At 39.5% G+C, this 25,291-nt stretch overlaps 2 protein-coding genes across 4 annotated transcripts in view; one reads left to right on the top strand and one right to left on the bottom strand.

Moving 5' to 3' along the window:
* Positions 1-23,006, top strand: part of FILIP1L (filamin A interacting protein 1 like) — a 210,317-nt gene extending 187,311 nt beyond the window's left edge. Inside the window, exons 2-4 of one of the 3 annotated variants that reach the window (XM_063350308.1) lie at positions 1,941-4,695; positions 19,150-19,334; positions 20,625-23,006. In XM_063350308.1, the coding sequence (XP_063206378.1) occupies positions 2,056-4,695; positions 19,150-19,334; positions 20,625-20,715 (2,916 nt within the window). In that variant the 5' untranslated portion in view covers positions 1,941-2,055 and the 3' untranslated portion in view covers positions 20,716-23,006. The remainder of the gene's footprint in view (positions 1-1,940; positions 4,696-19,149; positions 19,335-20,624) is intronic. The other 2 variants (XM_063350299.1, XM_063350289.1) reach the window with 2 other exon arrangements.
* The window catches only part of CMSS1 (cms1 ribosomal small subunit homolog), a 243,329-nt gene extending 218,448 nt beyond the window's left edge, over positions 1-24,881 (bottom strand). The window contains exon 1 of the mRNA XM_063350327.1: positions 24,749-24,881. Within this exon, the coding sequence (XP_063206397.1) occupies positions 24,749-24,809 (61 nt within the window). The 5' untranslated portion in view covers positions 24,810-24,881. The remainder of the gene's footprint in view (positions 1-24,748) is intronic.
* Between the last annotated feature and the right edge of the window lie 410 nt (positions 24,882-25,291).

The following is a 25,291-nucleotide window of genomic DNA, read 5'->3' as shown; positions in this document are numbered from 1 at the left end:
TCCCCATTTATTTGTTCTGTCAACCAGCAGCGTTCTTTCAAGCTCATTCCACAAACCGCTCCCTCTCCACTTATACTTTTTCATGACTGTTTTCCCCATTATGTTAATTGACTGTTGTAAAGAATTTGGGGCTGCCTTGAGTCTTTGATATCAACTCTGTTTATTGCTACTTCCCATTCCATCAATTTTTCATATAAAGCATTTCATTACATTCAATATAGTGCAACCTCTGCACTAGAATAAAAAGAGGGCGGATGGTGAAGGTGTTGTAAGAAGTTTCATAGTCATAGACTTCTATACAATATCAGCATTAAATTCGACAAGTCTGATGGACAGTTGTAGAATGCCAGGGATTTCCTTTCTCCACACAGGAAAACTACAGTGCTGCCAAGGGGGATGTTGCTGAGGCAGCCTATTAAATGCCCAGAAATGTATGCCTCCAGTCAGTCAACAGCTAATAAAGAGCTGTGCAAAGGAGGCCGTTATCTAAGCTCTTCCTGAACTAAAGGGATGGCTGCAACAGGAACTTGTCAGTGAGAAGCAGTAAAGGCTCACCACATGGTCAAGGGCATCACAATAGTGACCAGAGACAAATGTGGAACAGGAATCTTATGTTCCAGCAGCAACTTCTAGAGAGTCATCATCATATTTCAGAAGGCGGGGAAGAAGAACTGAAAAGAAAAAAAAAAAAGCAAGGGGCCTCAACTAATAAGTGTTGAAGCAGTCATTTTGTGCAAGTACAGTTCTGCTATGTAATTAATTTCCCTTGCATAATCTACACAACTGCATACCTACCATATATATGAACAGTGAAGCATACAAATTCTAATACTTCATTACTTCAATCTAGGCTTTTCACGCTCTTCTTTAATACCAGAACATAGCTATAGGTTGGCTGTGGGAAAAATCTAATTGAAAGAAGGCAAATGTGGTGGCCAAACCAATCATACCTCAGACCAACTCCACAAACAACTCCCTGACAAAGAAAAGTCTACAAAAGAACCCATTATTTGAGGTATTTGGAGGCTGCTTAGGATCTTACATAAACAAATGAACAACCTTACCCCAAGTCTCTAAAAAATTACGTACTTTGCGTCTCGGTAAAGACTGATTACAAGCATAAACTTGTAAAACTAATTTTGGAAAACCACTACGAAAACCTTCAATAACCATGTACAAGCAGGGTTGCACTTAGGTGTATCTGCAAATTTTGGATATAAGACTGAATCCAAACCTGGCAGACAGCAAGACATTTGGGCTTTCTTAAGTTCAAAAGGCACAACCTGGACACCTGTTTATCTGCTGACTGCATTTTTTTTTGTCTGTGTGTGATACAAGGTCATAAGCCTGCATTTTCACTGAGGACTGGCTTACCTACAATGTTTACTTTTACTCTGATGTGCTGCTTCGAAATTGACATCAGGCGGCCTGACTAACCACCTAGCTTGGCTACATTACCTTCATGCACTTTAACATCCATAAGGTTTAATCATAAAAGATCATAACACATCAGGATGGTTTATAAGTAACTTAAAGGTATTAGGAGATTTATGATGGTGTAAATTATACCTGCCCTTGACGGCTGCACTGATTTAATTTCTCAATCCCTACGATAATCACATTTCTTACGCACATAGCTAGCCTCAGCAAACAGCCAAGATCAGTGTTGTTCCACTGCAGAATAGCAGAAAGTTGTGTTGCACTGATACCCGCCAAAAGCTGAAAAGATGCATAATTACATAAGTTGTTAAGTCTAAATGATCATAGTGAAGTGTCCATTGCCAGAGTGTAAAGAAAGACCTATGGGCCCCAGACACTACAATGCGAGGTCTGCTTGTAGTTACAAGTTCATGCACATCTGGCAGAAATGTCGTACTTCAGGTGTGTTTTTAAATGCCCGTTAAAATGGCTACAAAATATAATATTATTTCCTCCCACAGATTGAAAAAGCTTCTTGAACAAGAAACAGCATATCAGGCAAAAAAAGAGAAGGAAAGCAACAAGAAAATAGCTAAACTGAAAGAAGAATTGACCAAACTGAAGTCCTTTGCTTTAATGGTGGTGGATGAACAGCAAAGACTCACTGAGCAGTTGAATCAACAAAGTCAAAAAGTTCAAGAGTTAACCACTTCCACAGAACAAGCACACGAGAAGCTGGCTTTTGCTGAAGCAAAAGTTCAAGAACAGGAACAGAGAGCCAGCAGGCTGGAGGCTGAACTTCCAGCCCAAAGCAGTAAGATTTCCCAAGACCAAGAAGCAATGATGGCCAAACTAACCAATGAAGACAGTCAGAACCGTCAGTTACGGATAAAATTAACTGCTCTCAGCCGACAAATTGATGAGCTGGAAGAGACCAATAAAACTTTACGGAAAGCAGAAGAAGAACTGCAAGACCTAAGGGATAAGATAAATAAGGGAGAGTGTGGGAACTCCACACTTATGACTGAAGTAGAAGAACTACGGAAACGACTGCTGGAGATGGAAGGAAAAGATGAAGAGCTCATAAAAATGGAAGATCAGTGCAGAGAACTTAATAGAAAGTTAGAAAAAGAAGCATCACAGAGCAAGAACCTTAAAGGAGAAGTTGACAAACTCAACAAAAGAATTATGGAGCTGGAGAAACTAGAAGATGCTTTCAGCAAGAGCAAACAGGAATGCTACTCCCTGAAATGCAACCTAGAAAGAGAAAAAATGTTAACAAAGCAGTTGTCCCATGAGCTGGATGGCTTAAAAGCTAGAATTGGCGAGCTTGAGGCAATTGAAAGTAAGTTAGAAAAAACTGAGTCTACACTTAAAGAAGATTTAACAAAGCTGAAGAGTCTAACAGTGATGCTTGTGGATGAAAGAAAAACTATGGGTGAAAAAATAAAGCAAACAGAAGAAAAGCTGCAAGCTGCAACTTCTCAGCTTCAGGTGGAACAAAATAAAGTGATGTCGGTTACAGAAAAACTAATTGAGGAAAGCAAAAAGGCACTGAAATCAAAATCTGATGCAGAGGAGAAAGTGTCCAGTGTTACAAAAGAAAGAGATGAACTGAAAAACAAACTCAAAGCAGAAGAGGAGAAAGGAAGTGATCTTGTTTCCAAAGTGAATATTCTAAGAAAAAGACTTCAGTCACTGGAAGCTGTTGAAAAAGAGTTTCTTAAAAATAAACTTAAGGAGAGTACTAAATCCAGCACCTCCTTGCAGCAGGAGAACAACAAAATCAAAGAGCTTTCTCAAGAAGTTGAGAGGCTTAAGCAGAAGCTCAAAGAAATGAAGGCTATAGAAGATGATCTGATGAAAACTGAAGATGAATTTGAGTCTCTAGAACGAAGATATGCCAATGAACGGGACAGAGCCAAGCTTCTATCAGAGGAGCTGGAGGCTGTGAAAATGGAAGTGGCTAGGTATAAATTAACAGAAAAAGCAGAGTCCAATCAAGAGCAGCGTCTTTTTAGGAAGCTCAAAGAAGAGGAAGCTAAATCAAGTCATCTTTCCAGAGAAGTAGATGCACTGAAAGAGAAGATTCATGAATACATGGCAACAGAAGACCTAATCTGTCACCTCCGAGGTGATCACACAGTCTTACAGAAGAAACTCCTGCAGCAAGAAAACAAGAACAGGGAGTTGGCAAGAGAAATGGAAAGCCTCACAAAAGAATTGGAGAGGTACAGACACTTCAGCAAGAACTTCAGGCCGGGTCTCAATGGAAGAAGAATATCCGATTTGCAAGTTCTTTCTAAAGAAGTCCAGACAGATCCAGCAGACAATGAACCACCCGATTACAAAACCCTCATGCCTTTAGAGCGGACAGTCATTAATGGACAGCTGTATGGAGACAGTGATAATGAGGACAAAGATAACAACGAGGAGGAACAAACTGTGTCTTTCAAAAGCAACTCATCCATTGCAAATGCTGTGAATAAAAAATTATGGATCCCTTGGATGAAGTCCAAAGAGAGCCATCCTCAAAACGGAAAGATTCATACAAAGCAAAATGGAAGCTGTGCACAGACTGGAGACCTAGTGCTAAGCCATACACCTGGCCAACCTCTTCACATAAAAGTAACTCCAGACCACGGACAGAACACAGCGACACTTGAAATAACTAGTCCTACCACTGAAAGTCCTCACTCCTACACAAGCACAGCAGTTATACCCAACTGTGGCACTCCAAAGCAAAGAATAACCATTATTCAAAACGCCTCCTTAACACCTGTAAAATCAAAAGCAGCAGAAGGTTACATGAGCCCAGAGCAAGTAATTTCTCCTATTACTATGGCTACTTTTGCAAGATCTCAAACTCCTGAATCATGTGGCTCTTTAACTCCTGAAAGAACAATGTCCCCTTTGGCTTTACCAGGCTCAAGTTCTCAGGAACAAATAATCTCCACGGAGCCTTTGGAAATGGGAGCCAAGCACACCGTTTTTAGAGTATCCCCAGACCGGCAGTCATCATGGCAGTTTCAGAGATCTAACAGTACGGGATCAAGTGTAATAACTACTGAGGATAACAAAATCCACATCCATTTAGGAAGCCCTTACGTCCAAGCTCTCACCAATTCCAAGCCCATCAACCCTTGTAATCCGGTGCAAGACAACAGAACTCCAGCACTAGCTAATGGCCTACCCAGTAAGCCCACCAATAAAATCACCAGCAGTATTACTATCACACCAACAGCCACTCCTCTCCCACGGCAATCACAAATTACAGTAAGTAATGTCTATAACTGACCCCCATCCATGCTGACACCCTTACCAGCAACCCATCCTGTTTCTCATCCCAGCAAGAGTTATTTGGAACAGCCCCTTTACTTTGGGAGAGATCTATGCATGAACTATACAACAGTATATGGAACTAACTTTAAGTTTTGCCTGCTTAGTGTTATCAAGTGTGCACTTACTGTATATCTTCTCATTGAAATACAGTTATGTAAAATATTTAGTCTTGCACTTGTATAAATGCATCTTTATGTATTTCCATTTTCAAAATAACTCACATTACTTTTGACTGCAACTTGCCTTGATAAAATATTTTAACATTACAAAAACAGTAAATAATTGATTATTTTTATCATTGCTTGCAGAATATTTTTGTTTGTTATGTGTTTTGTATTTTTTTGCATGTATGGTAGAATTTGAATTAAGCCATAATATTGCCTGCTAACTTCAGATAAGACTTGATTCATTATCTTCCCTGCTATTTCCCAACTCCTCCTAGCCCTCTCATTTCAGATAATTATCAGTGTATCACACAAAAACACTCAAAATTTTTATGTATTCTCATTACAAATTTATGACGTATATTTGATATGTTCCAGAGCACAACCACCACTTTTCCTCCCCATCTTTTTTCTTTTTTTTTTTTTTTTTTTTTTTTTTAACTGTTTGGTTAAAACTCTTTTTAAACATTTCCTTGAACTGAGTTCAGAAGCCTGTATCACAAAATTATTCTCCCCAAACAAGGCAAGCAATTTTTCCCATACAAATGCTAGTGTTTAGCAGAAAACCTGCTATTGTCTAGGTACACTGTAAAACAATAAACAGCAACACTTACATTCCCAAAGGATAACTCAGAAGAATGGATTCACACATAATATTCAAATCTCATCTATGCTCCCAGCCATCAACATACAACATACATCACACAGGCACAGTGAAGAAGAAACAAGATTAGTGAACTATGGCACACCTTCATGTTTTTCATATAATCGGCTTGACACAAGCATAATGAAGTTGCAATAGACCAACTCTCCAAACATGTACACCTCTAGAACCATAGTAAACAGGAGTACCATACGGAATGGACAAAACAGGCTGAGGTATTTCAATGATGGATACAGCATTAGTGCCTATGAAAAGGACAAAAACACAAGCAATTCCACCTTTTATGTGTGTGCCAAGCAGTCAATCCTAACCTCACAGAAAATATTGCTAGTAGTGGACCAACTTCACACAGAATGTACATCAGCCCAAAAGACCTGAAATGCATTTTCAAATGTCTCTTTTTCAAAAGCTGCAAACGGCAAACATAAATTGGAAAAGCTGCTTCTTATTCTAAGAAGTTAAATGCTATGTATCTTTTGCTCTTGGAGGTAGGGAAATTATTTTTAAAAAAAAACAACACAACCTCCTTATCAACAAGGAAGTTTGCAAGTAAGCAGAAAGTCCCTATTCACTAACCCCATATCTTTATTGTGTTTCCATTATCTAGAGGAAAAAAAACCCCAACGTTTCTGTAGTATAACTTAGCAGTTGATTCAGCAAAGAACTTTGACACATCATTTTACATAACAAGGGAACTTTTATCATTTGAAGTCCTTTTGATAGACAGGAATCTAATGATTGCAACTGTAGGTAATAACTGATTTTAGAAGGAACAGTTTCTATTGAAAAGCAAAGCCTGCCACCCATACAAGCTTTTCTCAGTAAAATTAACAACGGGAAGGAAAAATATTAACTTATAAGATATGTGATAGAAATAGGTATAACAAATGTATTGCAGCTGCACAGTGGCAATTTACAAAAGACAAAACATGGGCCTGCACAAGCCTAGCTTAATGTCATGCTGATACAACATGTCGTGAAGTTACTGGGCTTCATAAGAGGTCCTTCTTACTTGTTTTGTCTCAGTTTATCTCCACTGGCTGCAAAAGCAAGATCTGACTAATATCTGGTTCAGAATAAGCACACACTCTTATTCTGCAAAGCCAACTTTGGCTCCCACCAACTTCAGCAAAAATTACTGGTCAAGACAGCAGGCAGCACTTAGGCAAGTCAAGATTGTAATAATTTTAGAGTGTGCTAATTATACGAACAAGTTACTTAGCTACATTCAGGTTACACATTCTTAACCGCACGGCTCATTCAAAATTAAAAAGCAGTCCATTCAAAACACGTTCTCTGCACTTCTACTGCATATCCTGCTGATCCATGCCCAAGATCTCTGCAGGGACACATTACAAGCATGGTACTGAATAACTGCATCTGAAGTACACACTTGCCAGTGTACTGACAGACACCACAGTTTCCAAGAATTAAAGGATTAACAGTTGTCCTCCAGAAGCACTAATATTTTCTTCAGTTGGACTTAAAAATCTTGTAGGAAAAAAAAATTTCATTTTATACCTGTGTTCCAAAATACACAGAAGTGTGTTGATCATTAACCACCTGGCCGTCTATTACATCTTGTAAAAGAAAAGCACAAATCAGGACACAGCAATAAACACACTTGGTCTTTTGGACAATTCCCAAGCTATTATGAATACAAAACCTCGGTGAGAGCTCACACCACTTATGAGTTTAATTATTAAACAGGACAGTACTTCTGTTCCTGTCTTAATCCTTACACTGATGATGGCTTACCAGTAACTGTCCAATTAACAAAAGACAAAGAAAGGAGCCATTCATGACCATTAACTCCTAAATAAGAAGCATCATCGTTGCCTGTAAATGAACTTGCTACATTTTCCTAAAAACACACCTTGATTAAGGGATGCTTATATTCCCCTGCTGATGAAACAATCTATGAGTAGATCTTAACTGACTTCACAGTAGAATTTTTGTCATTCGTTTCAACAGATGAAAAATCAAATAATTATTTTGACTAAAAATAAGGTTTGCAGAATAAAACCTGTTCATCCTGTTCAAATTCCCGAGATCTATTTCAAAGCACACAGCAGAGAAATTAAACACCTGGATGTATTTGTCAAGAGTTGAAGCTTACTTAATTGATGAACAGAAATAAGTTACCTGTAGTTTTATCACAAAATAACAAATAGGAAGTATAGCTTAATAATAAGCAGCAAATTACCTATTACAAATTAACCTCAAGTTGCTCAGCACTCCATATTTCAGATTATTTCTATTTTGCTGAGTGGGAATATTCACCTACTTTCTTGGCAGACAAAGAGAAAACAGCAGATCAAGGAGAAAATAAAATGAGTTGTCTGCAAATTGATTTAAACACTCTGGAAAAAAAAAATAAGCAAGCATAATCATATTAAAATTCAAACGAGTAAGGCAGCTTTTCCAGGAATTTCAAGCATTCCATAAATGGTAAGTATTGCTGTTAATTTGGAGGCTGAGACACTTTTGTTTTCAGCGTTTGCCCAAAACCCTAAAATCTGACAGTTATGTAACAATTCAATTAAATGTTAAAGGAAAATATGGGCACAAAGTAAGTAGCATATATCAGAGGGATTGATTAAACTGTGAAAGACAGCATAAAAGCAGTTTTCAGCAGATCATATCATCGACGCTTCTCTTTTCCAAAACTCTTAATAGGCATCTCCTCTGAAGTCTAAAAATCAACCCTTTCCCCTGGATATTGACTTAAGTACCCAGAAAAAGAAAGGGAGAATTAACTGATAAAAAATGGCAGAAGTTATCAGCTCACTGTCCTTCATCTTTTCAGTTTTATTTCAGTGAGTGAGCAAAGGAACACAAGCAAGGGCAGCACAAACATTTGGCGCTCAGCACTTTTAAGTCATTCTTTTTATGCAGTTAGATGTTTCAGAAGAAATATTTGTAGGTTTTGTCCTTACAGGGAGGATGGATGAGGGGAGGGAGGGAAAAGGAAGAAAAGAGAAAAAGAAGAGAATAAGAAGAAATGATGGTATTCTGAGAGAAAAGTGCCCATCCATCAACTGAGAGGTAGTATTTCTAGTTATTTAAAAACCTTCTTCAAGAAGCTAATTAAGAAATAGAATTGACAAAAATTACAGGAGCAGCCAGCTAATCTTCCTTATCCAAAGCACAGTAGATAATATGGTGTCTGGGGACAGAATGTAAGGCTGTAATAAGAAGAGACCTTTATGTAAACATCTCATGCAAGGCTTAAAAAGGCGTGCTCCCCACAGTGGGGAAAAAATAATCAGAAACAGAGTTGTACAGCACTCTTTCTGATTAAGATTGAATGGACGCTGCAGGGTTAGGTGATGGAAATGGAGTAACCATCTGCAGGATGACTCTGTCCCTAGGAAACAGATATTGAGACAGGCAAAACAAAAACTGACAACTGCCTAATCTCCAGGCTTAAGCAAAGACTACCAAAACATTATGTTACCAAGAAACAGAAGAGAAAAGGATCTCATGGGTCAAGTACAGCATGAGCGTGTGTATAAAGACATTTTAAAATTAACACCAAGTACTGTAAGTGGGAAATTGCCCCCTCAAAAAGACCAACCTTAAGAGTTTAAGCAGCATGAAGCGTTTTCACAAACCTGCAGTCAAGTGGCCCCAAGATGTTGCTGAATTCTCTGCGCTAGTACATCACCCAATGACCTACCATGCTGTGGGCAGCCAGAAAGCATCAAATATCAGAGCTGTCAAACAGATTTTGAGTACAAAAAAGAGCTGGTTTAATCAATGACTCTTCACTTGCCAAGCAGCAGCCTGACATCACAGGGTCTCCATACAGGGATGGACAAAAGAAGCTCCCCCCGCCTCCCTTACCCCTACCACATCCCATATCACAAAATACGGCCCTTTCAGTTACGCTGTCATCAATGCTCAGGAAGGCAGCACTGTGAACCAGGTCAAGAAACCAACCTGGATTTTAAACAAAAAAAAAAAAAAAAACCACAACAAAACAAACAAGACAAAAAACCCTACCGCACTCCACAATTCTTTATTAAAAAAGCAGGATCCACTTAGCAGCACAGCTCTACAAAAGAGATACACCAGCATATCTGAAGGGGCAAGCAAAAAGTATGAGCGCTTTATAGTGGAATCACTGCCAAAGCCCTGGTCTCATCATTTGAGATGCTACCACTGTTGTCTGAAGAGATACAATCTGGCATGCAAATACTTTACAAAGCACTCCAAATATACAACAAACATTCACCAGTCCCATTAACATCCTTCTGGGGCAGTAAGAAGAAATTACTCCTCTTTTAAGAGAGGAGTTAATTGACTTGTGAAAATCACAGCAAGGCAGCTTCAATCGTAATTAGAACCTAGAATTTCTTATCCTTTATTGTTTCATACTCAAGCCATTATAGGTCACATTTTATCCCATAGAAACATCAATCTTGGCTGGACAAGAGATAGAGGTTTTGTTTTTAAACATTTTATATATGTATATAAAATACTTATGTAAGTATATATTTAAAATAGGACTCCGATTAACACACCTTTAAATGTGGCTTTCACAGAAGAAAACAGCCTGCTCCCAGACAGAAAAAAAAGCCACAAAGGTAAAAGCAGAGGGGTTTTTTTAACTTCTCCATGCAAAACACATTTGTGCCCAACCTGGTTACCCCGTATCCTTCTTCAACATATATATTAACTAATATGGGAAAAATACATTCAAAGTTTTTGAACAGACAGTATTGTTACTGAAGACATTTTCACGTTAAGAGGTGTGTGTAGGTATGCGCACAGTTCCACTACTTTTAAGAACACGCAAACACATATATCCCTACCTGCCCACAATCTGTACAGAGTAAGAACCGCTGCCAAGAATCTTACTCAGCAAGTGGCAGCGCAGCTTTAAACCAAGTGAACTGATGATCTCACACAGGCTTGTAAAATACTCTATTCAATAAAAACACCAACAGTTGGGCAGCAGCAGAAACATTTAAGTGCCGGCACTGCCCTCACCTGGAGAGAATACTGCAGTGTACTTAGTATTTAAAAAGTCCGTCCTCTTCTCAGGGACCCCAGGTGCCCTAACAAGATGCTTGAGATCCCTCCTTGTTTCAAGGGGCAACCGGAAGAGAACTAACAACACGTAACTGTTCATTTCAGAGAGCAGGCAACTGCACGGAGATATTCATCAACCAGTGCCAGGTAAATCCTTGCCCTAGGGCAGTCGACCCACAACATAACCTTCCCTTTCTCTGCATCTTGTCAATTATCTATTAAAAATGAGTCTTTAACTAGCTTGTGTTTAAAAGGTTATCACATTTCACAGTGAAGACATGTCCCACGAAAAGCAAGGCACATAACAGAATTTTAGTAACTAGGAATACAGCTCCTGTCTCCAACTCTGTCCAACCGTGCTTCTTTTCCCTCCCACCAGAGAGTAGATTTAAACTTGGTGTTCAGGAAGTAAGACCACTGTGGTACATTTGTGTACATGAGTGCAAATCGTGTCACATATATGAAAATTATTTCTGATATTAATATAGATTTTTCTGTCAAATAGGTCATATTATTGAAATCAAGAGTGTTGTAATAGGCCAAATATCAGAGGAAGAGTAGCAATCACAGAAAACAGGGCTTGGAAGGGACCTCGGGACATTTTCCAGCCTATTCCCTTACTAAAACTTGACTTAAATCCTTCCAAACAAATGCCTGATTCATCCTATTCTAAAAAACTTCTGCAATGACAATTGTTACTCCCATGTGTTCGCAGTTACTCCAGGAATCTATAGCAGGGCTGAAATATCCTTGCCATTAAGAATCTTGGTAATTTCTAAACTATATTTCCTTTGATGAAATTGTAATCCAGTATTTGCTTTCCTATCCCTCACTGGACTTCAAAAACTATTGTCTCTGCAACAGATTTTCACATATTAGTAGACAATTATCACGTCTTTCCTCAGTTTTGCTTTCTCCAGATTAAATGAAGCCAACTGCTCTCCCACTTAATAGCTCAAGTACTACAACTGTACTAATCATTTTCCCTCTGCAGAGTTGTTTATAACGGTGTGACAATGCAGTGCCCCAAGCCAGACAATACTCTGGCTAAAGTCTTACCAACATTAATAAGTGTAAGGATTATTTACACTGCTCCTCGATATAGTCATGCACACAAGTGGGTTGCATAAAAGGAAATGCAAAGCAACCAAGAATTTTCCCTCTGGATTCCTAGAAGACAGATGCCAGGACCTAGTGAAAGAAAAGGAAATATCGGAACGCCCTGTGCAGTTGAGGAGGCCTAACTGGGAATTTCAGCCAAAGCTGCCTTGTTGGGAAACCAAAGGGAATACTCAGGTTTATCGCTTCATCTTCACTCATTCTCACTTGCAGACCTGGCTTACGTTCTGACTGCATTCAATCATCCAGGAACAAACTGGCAAAAGGCACGTACAGATACGTGGACTTCTGTGTAAAGGATCTTCAGCACCATTCCCTGGCCGCTTTCACTGAGGTTGAAAATGATACTCTCTGTTGCTCAAACTTCTTAAACTAAAAATTTATTTCTTAAACTAAAAATTTAAGCAGTGAGAAAGAACCTTATCTAAAGTTACTTCTCCTAGATCAAGTTCTATAATGACTGTAGGAAGGTAAATAAGAAAACTTTTACAGCATGTACTACATACTCCCCCCTATTTAAATGAATACAGTTAAAAGAGGAAGCAAAGCATACATCATACTTCCCCAAAAAAGATTAGGAGCAAAGGCGGGAGAACTACTTGAACAGCGCAGAAACAGACGTATTTTCTCTCCTTGGCTCCCCGCCCCCCATACACTTACGCCCACTCCCCTGAAGACAAGCATTGTATTGTGGTAAAATAGCTGATGGCCCATATAAATAAGATGCTTCCACAGTTGACTTCCTGAAATTAAGAAGGGCCATTTTCACAGTCATATGTGAAAATTCCACAATTGTCACATGTGGATCACACGTGGAGTGTTTGTCCCAGTCCCTGAAATACCTGCTGTCATTCATTATGAAATAACAAACACAGCCACTACACAGGAGTTCTCACTCGTTAGTGTCACCCTTTCTCCTGCCAATTCTTGTTACAGGCTATCGACATCTACTTCAGAAGTTAATTTAAAACTGAGGAAGTTAAAAGACCCTTATGAAAACTGCAGCTTTCATAATTCTTAGATCATTGCTTGCCTTGAAAATGAGATTTAACTGCTTATTTCTACAACCATAAGCACTACTGACAAAAACTTTGGTATTTTATGAGTCCAACACCTTAAACTAATATGATGCTAATATGACTAATATGACACTAATATGACTAATATGACAGACATACCACATAATCTTCTCATTTAAAAAATGTGGCTAGTTTAATGTCTTTGGAGTTGGTTGTCTTCGCCGATAGTTATTTAGCTATGTTTAGACTCTTTAAGTAAAGGCAAACCACACAACTACTCAGATAGCTCCAGAATAACATTTCATTTACAGGGGTGTTTTGAGAGCACTGATGGGAACTCACAAGGGCTCCCCAGAACATGAAAGGCAGCTCAGCTTGGTTTTTGAAAGATAAACGTATCTTATTTCCTCTTCTATCAGTTGGAAAGATAACAAAAATAAAAAGCGGCCTACAGACGGGAACTCAAGGAGCCATAACTAAACAGCAAAGATGAACACAGAGCCAGCAAATTCAGAAAACAAGTGAGTGTCAAAAAAAGAATGGGGGAGACTGAAAACCGTTCATCTTGAAGAAGGAAACAAATTGTTAGAAAGGGTGGACGCATTTGAAGAGATTCTTGGTGCACATGCAGACTTCCCATACATAGATAAGAGTTAAAAACCAAATTGAAAAAGCCCACCAAAATCTATATAGAGGGTTTTTTCTTTTAGTAATTCAGGTCTGCCCAAAAAACAAAATTACGATCCCAACATACAAGCATGCCATAGCCAACTTATCTGCTTACATGCCTCTACACTAAGTAGTAGGGAAGGAACTAAGAGGATTCCCACAAGAATTTTCAGTACACATACAATTAAACCAATGCAGAACTTGATATACAGCCACTTCCAAGTGCTTTCCAGCCAGTTCCTACATGATGCCATTCCCTCTTTACAGGAACAGCTTAAGCATTGATCTAGTCAACTGACCCAAAATGTTCTTTCTACAACTCATATCCAAGATTCATATTTTGTCAAGTACCAAGTTCTAAAAAGTAAACGAAGTTCAGTGGTCTAGCTACACATGCAATTAAACCCAAAGAGTTAGGTGTCAACAAGTATTTTCCTTAAATTTAAGTTATTCAGCCTTTCCTCTCCAGAATTTATATCATGAATGATGAAAAATAAACCAATTTTTAAGTGCTGAAAGAGGAGGAAAAGAACTAGATGGACAGTTTGTTAAATCCCTGCTTACAACAGTTAGACTGGTACAATCACTGAAGTGCAAGTTTAATTGTCCTGGCACAGAAATTTAACTGGTATGGTTTACTCGCATGGAAAAAAAGCCCTACAATACAGCTGTTAACCTCAGGTTTGAGCCTATGCCAGGAGTTGCATCAATTCAGTTATTGTGGCTATAAGCAAATGTAAAACACACAAAAGAAAGCAACTGTAAGCAAACCAAACCTTGACAAAGTCATCAGTTACAATGCAATTCTCAGAACTGCGATAGTACTTCAGATGTATTCAATACTGTCATTCAGAATTACAAAAATAGAACATAATTTTGAATCACAAAAAAAATTTTTGCTTGAAATGAAATCTGATGGCTCACAAGGCCATATTGTGAATGGTTTTAATGAGCTAGAAGTCGGCACGAACTATAGGCAAGAGCACAGGGGTGTTTCCATACCTAACTTCCCTCTGATTTAAAAGGCCGTAGAGCCTGAATACCAGTTAAACGCACAAAACCTGTAAAAATCTAGGCCTACAAATACCTTCTTGAAATACTAACACTGATGTCAATCAACTACAGACAGAATCCTCCAACCACTTTGTACCCTATGGAATCTCTGAACTGGAACACTTCTCAAAAAAAAAAGAAAAAACAAAACCAACCAAACAACAAAAAATCCCACCACCAACCAAAAACCCCACCCAAAACCCAACCAAACAAAAATAAAACCCAACTCAAAACCCCACAACTCTTTCTTAGAGTTATAATCACATTTTAGCATGCAAGACTTTACATAAATATTTTTATCTATTCATCTCAATATACTTAGCAAATGATGGTTAATCTAATTCTTTTTATAGTTAGGAAACTGAGACACCTTTTATATTGTCTCTAAATTTACATCAGAGAGTAGCACTGCTAGGAATAGCCCACCCAAACATTTTATTCTCAATACTGTGGCTCATCTACCAGGCCATACCACATAGTCAGAAGGCAAACTGTTCAAAGTACTGAGTAGTACACCGGAGTAGTACATACAGCAGTAATACAATTATCCCCTCTAACATTAACTCCTTCTTTCTTAACACTGTGCCTTTGGTAATTGAAGCAAAATGCTTTTTCGTTTGGGGGTCAGTTTTCGATTGGTTGGTTGTTTTTTTTTCTCCATGCACACTAACAATATGAGTGCTAAAATTCAAGAGTACCGTGACAATGCACGTTGACTTTTTTTATTCAGCATTTAACAAGTTTCAGTCGGATTCTAGTGAAACTACTGGGATGCAATACAAAAGAAAAACTTTGCTGCCATCTAGAGGTAAAATCTTCAAGGAACACAGAGCAAAGAAAGAAGCATTTTCCCTTTTCCTTCTCACTTTCAAAGTCAAACTCTTTTCTTTCTCAACATATTATTAAAAAAAAGCTAAAAATTTTAAATTTCTGATTTTGAAAATAAAATCATGAATGGAGTTATACACATTCAGACCCAGGATCTATGTATCTCATCTTTGGTAGCGACCAGCAGTGAACGCTTATGAAAAAAAAACGTTAAATATCAGGCAAACAGAGTAATAAATGCAGCCTCTAGCAGTCCACAGCTTACGGCTATCCACAGCTGAAATCTACATGATGTCTTTGTGTTCAGCAGTCCCTGATGGATGCCATGAATCAGTCTAAACTCTCTCCAAACCAATTTATATCACCACCTCAAAAACTGTCTGTCCCAAAGAGTTTCATAGCTCATTGACAAGTTAAAATACTTTTTACTTATCTTTAACCCACCTTCAATGGATGCCCAATTCAAGGCATGTTATTAGAGAGAATTCCCCTAGTCACCATAATGCTAGCTTTTTCTGATTTTTTTTTTCTCTCCACAATCTATTTTCCGTACTTGAAAAGGTTTAGTGTATGTTGTTGTTAATCTTCATGCAGAAGCCATTCCATAATTTATCATCTTTGCCACCTTTTTCTGCATTTTGCCATACCCTTTTCTGAGCTGTTTGGACAAAATTCTGCAAAACATTCACCACGTAGTCATGGTTTGGACTTACATGCCAAAAAAAAATGATGTGTTTTGTTTTCTTCTATTATTTTCCAAGTAAATCCTACCCTGCCTTCTACCTGTTTGTCAATTGCCAGTTGCTGAGCAATGAGGACCATTTACAGGGACTCCAGGATCTGTGTTCTGAGTGACAAGAGATGTCATATTTACTACCGTATGCAAACTAGTTTTCCCTACATATATTATTTTTTCATTTGTTATCACTGAACTGACACACGTTTTTATCACCTTGTTACTCAACACCATGAATTACTGTCATCTCTTTCTTCTAATACCCTCCCTTTTATACTGTATGCAAATATCATAATTTCAGTACTAACTCTCTTCCCATGCAGTTTATATGTTGAGTATCACAGGCGTCTGTGAGGTGTCTGCTTCCTATCCACTTGCCAGTTTTTAACCATGAGAATTTTCCTTCTTTTCCCATAGAAACTTTGCTCTCTCAAGATTCCTTTGTTAGAGACCACTATCACATTTTTTTGAAAAATCATAATATAAAATGGTCACTTCTATAACAGTAACTTAAAGGCACCTACATCTGTCCCTCAGACATGGGTCAACCCAAACTACAAGAGACTTCCTGAGCCTCCGAAAGAGCCTACCCAGATACAAATAACCTCCTCAAAATGAACCATCCTCTGGGCTAACTCCCAAGCTATGTCTCAGAATTGTTCCAGAGCTAGATCCAGGGCGTGGACTACTCAAACAACTCAACACTATTGACAATTTAACAGTTCCACTGCCTGGGAACATTCACAGATACTGCCTGGTTCATTATTAGACAATCTGATACCATATGTCTATGTAACAATATCTGACTAACACATAGTTGAATATTATCCTCAACAAGAAGTGCGGCTGTTTTCCCATCGCAAAATTAGATGTTGGTGACCATGCTTTCTTATTGTCATTTCTGCAGTTTGATCAGTTCACCAGTCATACTTACGAATATTCTGTGAAGCTTTACTCTAGAAGTGGCATCACATCCCTCTAGCATCACCAGCAATTTCAGTGGCAGATTGCACATCACTAATAAGGATTCAGCAATTTTAAAATCATCACCTTCAGAACTCTTGGAAAAATATCACATTGTTCTGGGAGATTGTTACTATTCTTTCTATCTCTTTGTTCTCAAACTTCAGTTAGCCCAGGCTGCTTTTTTTCCATTACTCATGATCCATTAAGCACACCTGTGATGTGCAAACTTTCCTGAATTATTCCATACTGAGCATATGCAATGATATGATATTGGCTCAGCTTTATCCTTTTGAGAACTCCTGTCATACACAATGAGGCCGGTGACAAGTAGAGTCCCTCAAGGATCAGTACCGGAACCGGTCTTGTTTAACATCTTTGTCAGTGACATGGACAGTGGCATAGAGTGCACCCTCAGCAAGTTTGCTGACGACACCAAGCTGTGTGGGGCAGCTGACACGCTGGAGGGAAGGGATGCCATCCAGAAGGACCCTGACAGGCTGGAGAGGTGGGCCCATGCCAGCCTCATGAAGTTCAACAAGACCAAGTGCAAGGTCCTCCATCTGGGTTGGGGCAATCCCAAGCACTAATATAGGCTGGGCAGTGACTGGCTTGAGAGCACTCCTGAAGAAAAGGACCTGGGGGTGCTGGTGGACAAGAGGCTCAACATGAGCCATCAGTGTGCACTAGCAGTGCAGAAAGCCAATCGTATCCTGGGCTGCATCAGGAGAAGCGTGGCCAGCAGGTCGAGGGAGGTGATTCTCCCCCTCTACTCCACTCTTGTGAGACCCCACCTGGAGTACTGCATCCAGCTCTGGAGCCCCTACTAAAAGAAAGATATGGACGTGCTGGAACGCGTCCAGAGAAGGGCCACAAGGATGATGAGAGGGCTGGAGCACCTCTCCTATGAGGACGGGCTGAGAGAGTTGGGGTTGTTCAGTCTGGAGAAAAGAAGGCTCCAAGGAGACCTTACAGTAGCCTTCCAGTACTTACAGGGGGCCTACAGGAAAGCTGGGGAGGGACTTTTTAGGATGTTGGGTAATGGTAGGACTAGAGGGAATGGATTAAAACTAGAGATGGGTTGATTCAGATTGGACGTTAGGAAGAAGTTCTTCACCATGAGGGTGGTGAGACACTGGCACAGGTTGCCCAGAGAGGTGGTGGAAGCCCCATCCCTGGAAGCTTTTAAGGCCAGGCTGGATGGGGCTCTGAGCAGCCTCGTCTAGTGGGAGGTGTCCCTGCCCATGGCAGGGCGGTTGGAACTAGATGATCTTTAAGGTCCCTTCCAACCCTAACAATTCTATGATTCTATCTACAGCCAAATGGCAGTCTTTTGAATTCTGATACATTTTTAAAAAAGAAATACTTATTCCAGACAGGCTTTTATGGCTACTAGAAAGTTGTTCCTCAAAACTTGTTTTGATCTAGCTCATTCTTCTTTGTACTTAATACACCAGAGTGAACTTTTACTCTGTTGCTCAACTATAAAAGGTACAAAAGCCTGTGATGTAAAAAGCTTTTCTGATGGGTAGTGCATGTTTAACTCTAGTTTCAGATATGGTACCTTTCAAACAATCTCCTTGCCTTTACAGGTGTTTGCCCCTTTTCAGTGCTAGTTTTAACTTTTTGTCTACTTACTTCTTTGCAATTAAATATGAGTTCTCTCTTACAAATACACTCAATTTGTGTACACTGTGGTCACTTTCAAAGAGTGATCTCTTACAGTAAAGTATGAGCTAGGTAGCACCTGCTACTCAGGACTGAATCGAGACCTGCTTCTGCATGTTGAAGTTCTCTGATTGTTCACCCAGAGAAGTCACACAGTTCACAGCCTTTGCACTACATCACCCACTCAGCCCCTAGGGCTGCTGCCCTACTCAGTGGGCTGACGGAATACTCCTCTTATTTATACTCTGGATTGCAATCAATTCAGATTCTTTGATATCCATCAGTCAAGTAGGTAAGTTAAATACATAGCTACACTCTCATTACCAAGGAGAGAAAGCAAGTTCAGACAAACAGTTCTAAGCACGATGCATTTACTTTTATAATGTGGAAAAGACACTGACAAGATAAATATACAATCTGTCTTTCCTCCCTAATGCATGACTTATTTTCTTGGTTTATTTCAAGATTACTGATACGTTCCGTCATTCAATTCCAACTCGGATCCCCAAACCAAAGACTACGAGCACCACCAAAGTACCCATCAAAATTTCTGCCGGACATCTCAACAAACCACTCCAAGACAGCAGTTCTGGAAAGCTACGCATTATAAGGACTGTGTCTAAAACCTGTCTTCAAAGCGGAGGGAGAAGGTAAATAATTTTCTACAATCTATGACATTAAAATGGATTTAAGGAATCTGAATCTCAACGGTAGTTGTTTCCACTGGGGAGATGTCTGAAACCATCCACATGGTCAGCACGTCAATGGTCACCAATCACAATACATCAAGAGACAGCCAAATTCTTAGGAGGCAAAGGTAGCTGCATGTCTGCAGGGACCAAACTCTGCTCCCATTTTTCTGGTACAATTCCAGAATTTGGCCCTCACAGTAGAGATGCACAAGACATAAATAAATTTCTACTGTAAGTTCACTTTTAACATGTTCCACAAATAACAATACTAATGTGGTCTCAGTAGATTTATAAAAACATATGGTCACTCAAATGAAGATGGCTTGAAGGAGGTACCGTTTTGTTTTCAAAGTTGGCCTAGTCAAGAAGCGTTTCAGTATGGATATCTCACGTTCAGTAGTAAAGACAGAATGAAGAGAGGTATGGAGAAATCTGCTCTTTTATAATGCGTAGAACTTAAAGAAACTGCAGAGCTCCTTCTTGTGCCAAGCATCACTTTAAAAGTGTCATTTTAAGATGAACAATTCTCCCCTCAATGAGTTAACTACTGTGATTATCCCCACTCCAAATCGTGCAGATGTTATCTTAGGAAAAACAGATGCAAGAATTGAGATGGCTGATGTTTGCATTAGCTGTATAAACTTTCACCATTTTATTTGGACTATAGTATTTACTTTTTGGTTCACTTAAACAGTATTTTGGAACTGATCAAAATTTGTGCCAAGCTTAACAGTAAGCTGTGACTTACACAGAAGTGCAATTTTGTTCTTGCATTCCTCCACAATTTTGTCCTTCCTTTCAACTGCCCACATTCAAGTTGAATAGGTAACTGCATTCATAACTCTTAGTGAAGTTTTTTTTCTTAACCAAACTCTTAGCACAAGTAGTTCTAGTTCATCCATGAGAGAATTTGCCTTTTCACCTTTCTTAAAGCACAACTTCTTTAAAAGACATTCACTCAAATTCACTCAGAGTTTCCTTTCAGCCAATGCACACAAAAAATCAAAACATTTGAAGAGACTACAGGTTCGTTGTTTTCAATTTTCCAAAAAATAGCAATCGTTGCTCTGACAAGAAAATTTCTCGCTATTCCACTTCAGAAAGTTAAAACTAACAAGATACCATTACTGCAAGTAACCTCCCACAGGAATTCTGTAATACCAACTAACATGAGTTACTGTTTTAGAATATAAAAATTAATTTATTTCCCTGGTATTAATGTCTCCCTCATTCTTCTTCCCCTAACAGAGTGCATTCCAACAGTCTAAATGGCTCAACTGATAATTTGTGGGAAAACTCCTTTCGCATAGGTCTTTCTTTAAGAACTGCCAAATTCTAATTCCTAAATAAAGCAAAAGCTGGTGGTGATCACAGTGCCATAGCCAGAATCGCGATTCTTTTGCTGAAGCAAGGAGAGATTTTGATCCATTCAGTTACCCAATTTTTTCCCTTTTATTTCACAGCTAAAAGTTTAACTTAACCACTGAGACAGTACAACACATTAGCTCAGCTGCGTGACTATTTTTGCAAACCCACAACAGAAACTTCAACAGCTCCACAAGAAATTCTCTAGGAATATTTAAAAAATGAAGTTTAAAAAGATCGGTCTACTGAAAAATTATTTCAGCTTATGTCCTACAAGACCCACTTGTGTCAAAATGCAAAACTTAAAGAATGACTCTTCCATATTAAAAAGAAAAGGTTTCAAATTTTATTCACTAAATCGGCAGGTAACTAAAAAGTTACGAGGCTCCACGTCATGTATGCTCAGATCCAAATAAAGTTCACAGAAGCACACCATTATATGTTCTGCAACTTGCAGAATGACTGTATGTAGATGCAAAGAAACATAGATTTCAAAAAGCAGATGTCAACTTGGAATGCTTATCAGAGAGATCTTCAATACAAGAACAAGTTTCATCAGAAGGTATGGCAACTCATGAATGAGCCAAAAAAAAAAACTCCACCAACCACCAAATTTCTCCATATACAGGTCTGCCAACAGATCTCAGTTCAACCAAGCAACAGAACTCCCACTGAATGTCCTACAATGAACAGTCTGCTTCTCAGTAATTGCAAATCACGTATTACAAATTGATGCTATTTGGCACCCTTTATTGCCAGTCTACAGAAAGAAAAGAAAACCTCTGGCAAAATAAATTAATTCCCACAATAGCATCCTTTGCTGTAGAGCCCACAAGAACTGTCAAATCATCCTCCATGGTACCATATTATTCTTCTCACCTATTTGTACTGCTGACATAGAAGAGTTTCCCTGTCTTTTACTCCTGTCTTGGAATACAGTTAATTTCTTCCTATGAGGGACATGGACCACGTAGGCTTTTACTTAAGGATCTAAAACTGACAAATGGGGATACTACGGTCTTACGGGATTAAGGGAGACAAAGAAAGCATGGAGAACGAAAGACAAGGAGTGGTAACATAAAAGGAGGAAACTGGAAGAATTTATGAAAAACAGAAGTCCATCCTGCTCCCTCAAACTGCTTGGGAGATGTGGCATGCTGGCTACAGGCAAGATACGGACATTTATAGTGCTGTGAGAAGTGCTCTTTCCGTTCATGGAGAGAAGAGGAAAAAGTTGCTGTCATTCACCAGCACTAAACAAACTCCTCAGTATTCCTTATCCTCTCCCTTATAGTTCTGAATGCAATGTAAAAATCACATTCAAGACTGGACATAGTTGTGACACAAACTGGAAAAAGGGAGGGAAGGAAGCCCTGCAGTTAAATGACTTGGGACATGCGCAACACTAAACAACACTAATAAGTAGACAACAATCTCTAACCTCTCTCTCCATAAGTCTCTCAAAGTTAAAGGTTTGCTGAAGAAGTTATTGAGCAAGATTATTTAGTTTGTGTCATGTGACAAGGTAAATAGATGGCTAATCCCTTCACGGTTTTTTTATTGGGTTTTGGGTAGGTTTGGTTTTTCTACATCTATAAACCACCTGCAGCAGTGTAAACATTCACATCTCAAAGTGAGACTAACTACCTTTAATATGGATTTTAAAATAATGATTTCCAATAACACGGTCAAAAGCAAATTAAGTATTACTTATATAGCCATATACTAGGATATGTATTTTGTGTTTTCATACCCTTTCAATGAGTCTGAACATCTTTCATACAATTCATCTTAAAAATAGCCTCTTCTAACTAAAAGTTGCTAAAATCTAAGACACTTTTGAGGGCTGAGTTATTAGGAAGAATATTCCACTGGTCAGGACTTATTCTAGGGCTAATCTTAAAGGAGCTGGCAAATGATCAGTATTTTAAAAGTACATTTCAAATTCTTCTGCTTTGCACCTACAGTTGTGGCAGAGATGCTTTTTTAAAATAGGTCAACAAATGAAGTTGGATAGCAAACATTTTTGTTAATGAAACTTGATGTTTCACAAAGATAAACTTGATCAGGTCTGTCAAAAGTGCTCACTACTGGGCAATTATTTTCCTGTACTGCTACTTACATTGTACACTGTAAACCCTGATTTCCTATTTCGTGCCAATTGATTTTAAAGCATTTTTCAGTATCCATAAGATGTGGTACAAATTAACCTTTGATTTTACATCTGTTGTACATGAAAAATGTCTACACAAAATAAAAGTAACAGATGCTCTTCTTACTTTACTGATGCCTTGTATCAACTTAATACAACAACAGGCTCCACATAAAGAACCTGCCAACAAGTTTACAAAGGTGGGATATAGACAGCAGAACATATGGTTTGCACAACACTCACCTGTAATCATTACTCGTAACACATTCAAAGAACGCTCTTCAAGTAAAGCGTACATAGTGCTTTTAGCACAGGGATGGATTAGACACCTCCATAGGTTCCTTCCCACCCAAATTATTTTAGTAGCTCAACAACACAATTGCAAAATTCCCAAGCAGTTTTACTTAACTGGAAGAAGAGTTGTGATTCACAGTCTCATCTCACACTCAGATGTCAAAAGTTTTATCATCCAAGTCCTGCTTGGATCCAGTTTCTGAGGGAAAGCTGCCAACATTATAAAAATCAGATTACCACCCACCCCAAATGAAACCTCTGGCTGTCATAATGTGCAGGTAGGCTCTTAAGATATTTAGGACTCCTGAATGAAAAATTCCTAATGAAGAGCATTTACCATGGAAACTGGAACTGTTTAAGGAACCTACCTGAGGCCTAAAATAAAAATGGAATGCTCAGGAGCCTTATTAGGCCTTGTGACCCCTCTTTATTACATACATACAATTTTCATATTACTCCCTCTCAAACTATTCTCCAACTACCTTTTCACAGGAGATAAGCAACCGTCGTCAAGACACTGGAAGACGTGGATTCTTCAGAGAGGTGCACATAACGCCCAATAACTCCCAACTCTTCCCAATATTATATTTTTAAAAAATCGTTTAAAAAAATCATTAAAATAGGGCCCTATAAATTCTTAAAAGTAATTTTCGTTGCCTAGATATACCTAAATTTCCACATTAAATCTCAACATTACAGATGCAACCACAGGCCGTAAAGTGCCTTAAGACACACTGAAAAAAGCCAAGTATAGGAGCCACATATCATAACCATCAGGAAAAGAGACAAATCAGCCACAGTATGATACTCCAAAGACCAACGTCTGGAGAAAAAGGTGTTTAACTCCTGCCCTTTCACAGTGACGCATGGCAAGGGGGATAGGAGACACCCCAGTGAGCACATGGGCGATGCTTTTCGAGTACCACAGATGCTCTTCCCTCCAGAGGCTCTCTACTATGGATTTACTGTCTCCCATGCCCTTCACAACCGTAAGTAACTTCACGTCGGTAACGGCACTCAACACACACTATGCAACATCCTTTTATCATACTAACTCGGTTTGGAAGAAAACACAGAAACGAAATGAATGCAGGGGATAGCTAAGCTCTGAACTCAAAGGCAAGAGGTTTTCTTCCTCTCCGCCGCCCCCACCCCCCGCCTTTTTTTTTAAAATCCGCTTAAAAGTATTTGTGTCGAGTGGGTTCCTGTCGTTACTCGAGTACCGAGATTTTCGTTTGCCGCTTCCCCCTCTAACTATCCCGGGTCTGAAGGGTCAGAGATGAGACCTCACCTGGCCGCGGAGATTTTGTTTACAAGCAAAACCGCCACCGGCAGCCAGCCGGGAAAAACAGAGACAGGGAAGAACCTGAAGAAGCAAATTAAAAGCAGAGAGGGGAAAGGCGGGGGAGGGGGGCTGGAAGGAGGGACAGGGGGGGAAGTGGAAAAAAAATAAAAATAAAGAAGGAAAAGGAAGGAGGAGGGCCGGGAAGGAGGGGACTGGCCCTCGGGGAGACTGTTTCAAGCCCGGCGTGAGGAGGGGGGAGCTCCAGGAGAGGAGTACCTGGACCGCTGCCTGCCCCAGTCGGAGTCTCCCACCACGGCTCCTCCAGCGTGTCCCCCATGATGCTGCTGCTGCGCTCCCGCTGCCGCCACGCGAGGAGGGCGGGGCCAGGCGCGCACCGCCCGCGCCTGGCCCCGCCCCCGCCCCGGGCCGCGCCTGCGCACTGGCACCGCCCGCCCGGCGGGGCCGCTGGGGGCCGTCTCTGTCCCGTCCCCCTGCCCCCCGCCTCCGCTATTAGCACCTCCAGGCGGCCCCGGGCGGGGGGGGCAAAATGATGCCTCATGGACGTTTTACAAATATTATTTTTTTTCCCCTAAGTAATAAAAGTAGGTGCTTGAAATGCATAGGGGCTTTTTTTTTTTTGGGGGGGGGGGTTAGTGAAAAATATAGATGAAGCGTGAAATAGAGGAAAAGAATTAAAAATATTACCCTCTTCTTCGCAATAGATATGTATTTTTTTTTAATTGCCATAACCTGCTTCGATGCCGTAAAACACCTACTTCCTCGACTTTAGATTATTCCCCCCCAGTCTTTCCTGAGGGA

Source organism: Chroicocephalus ridibundus, chromosome 1 (genome assembly GCF_963924245.1).
Source record: "Chroicocephalus ridibundus chromosome 1, bChrRid1.1, whole genome shotgun sequence".
Lineage (NCBI taxonomy): Eukaryota > Metazoa > Chordata > Aves > Charadriiformes > Laridae > Chroicocephalus > Chroicocephalus ridibundus.
Note: the sequence above shows the minus strand (reverse complement) of the source record. Positions and strands in the feature narration are given on the sequence as shown.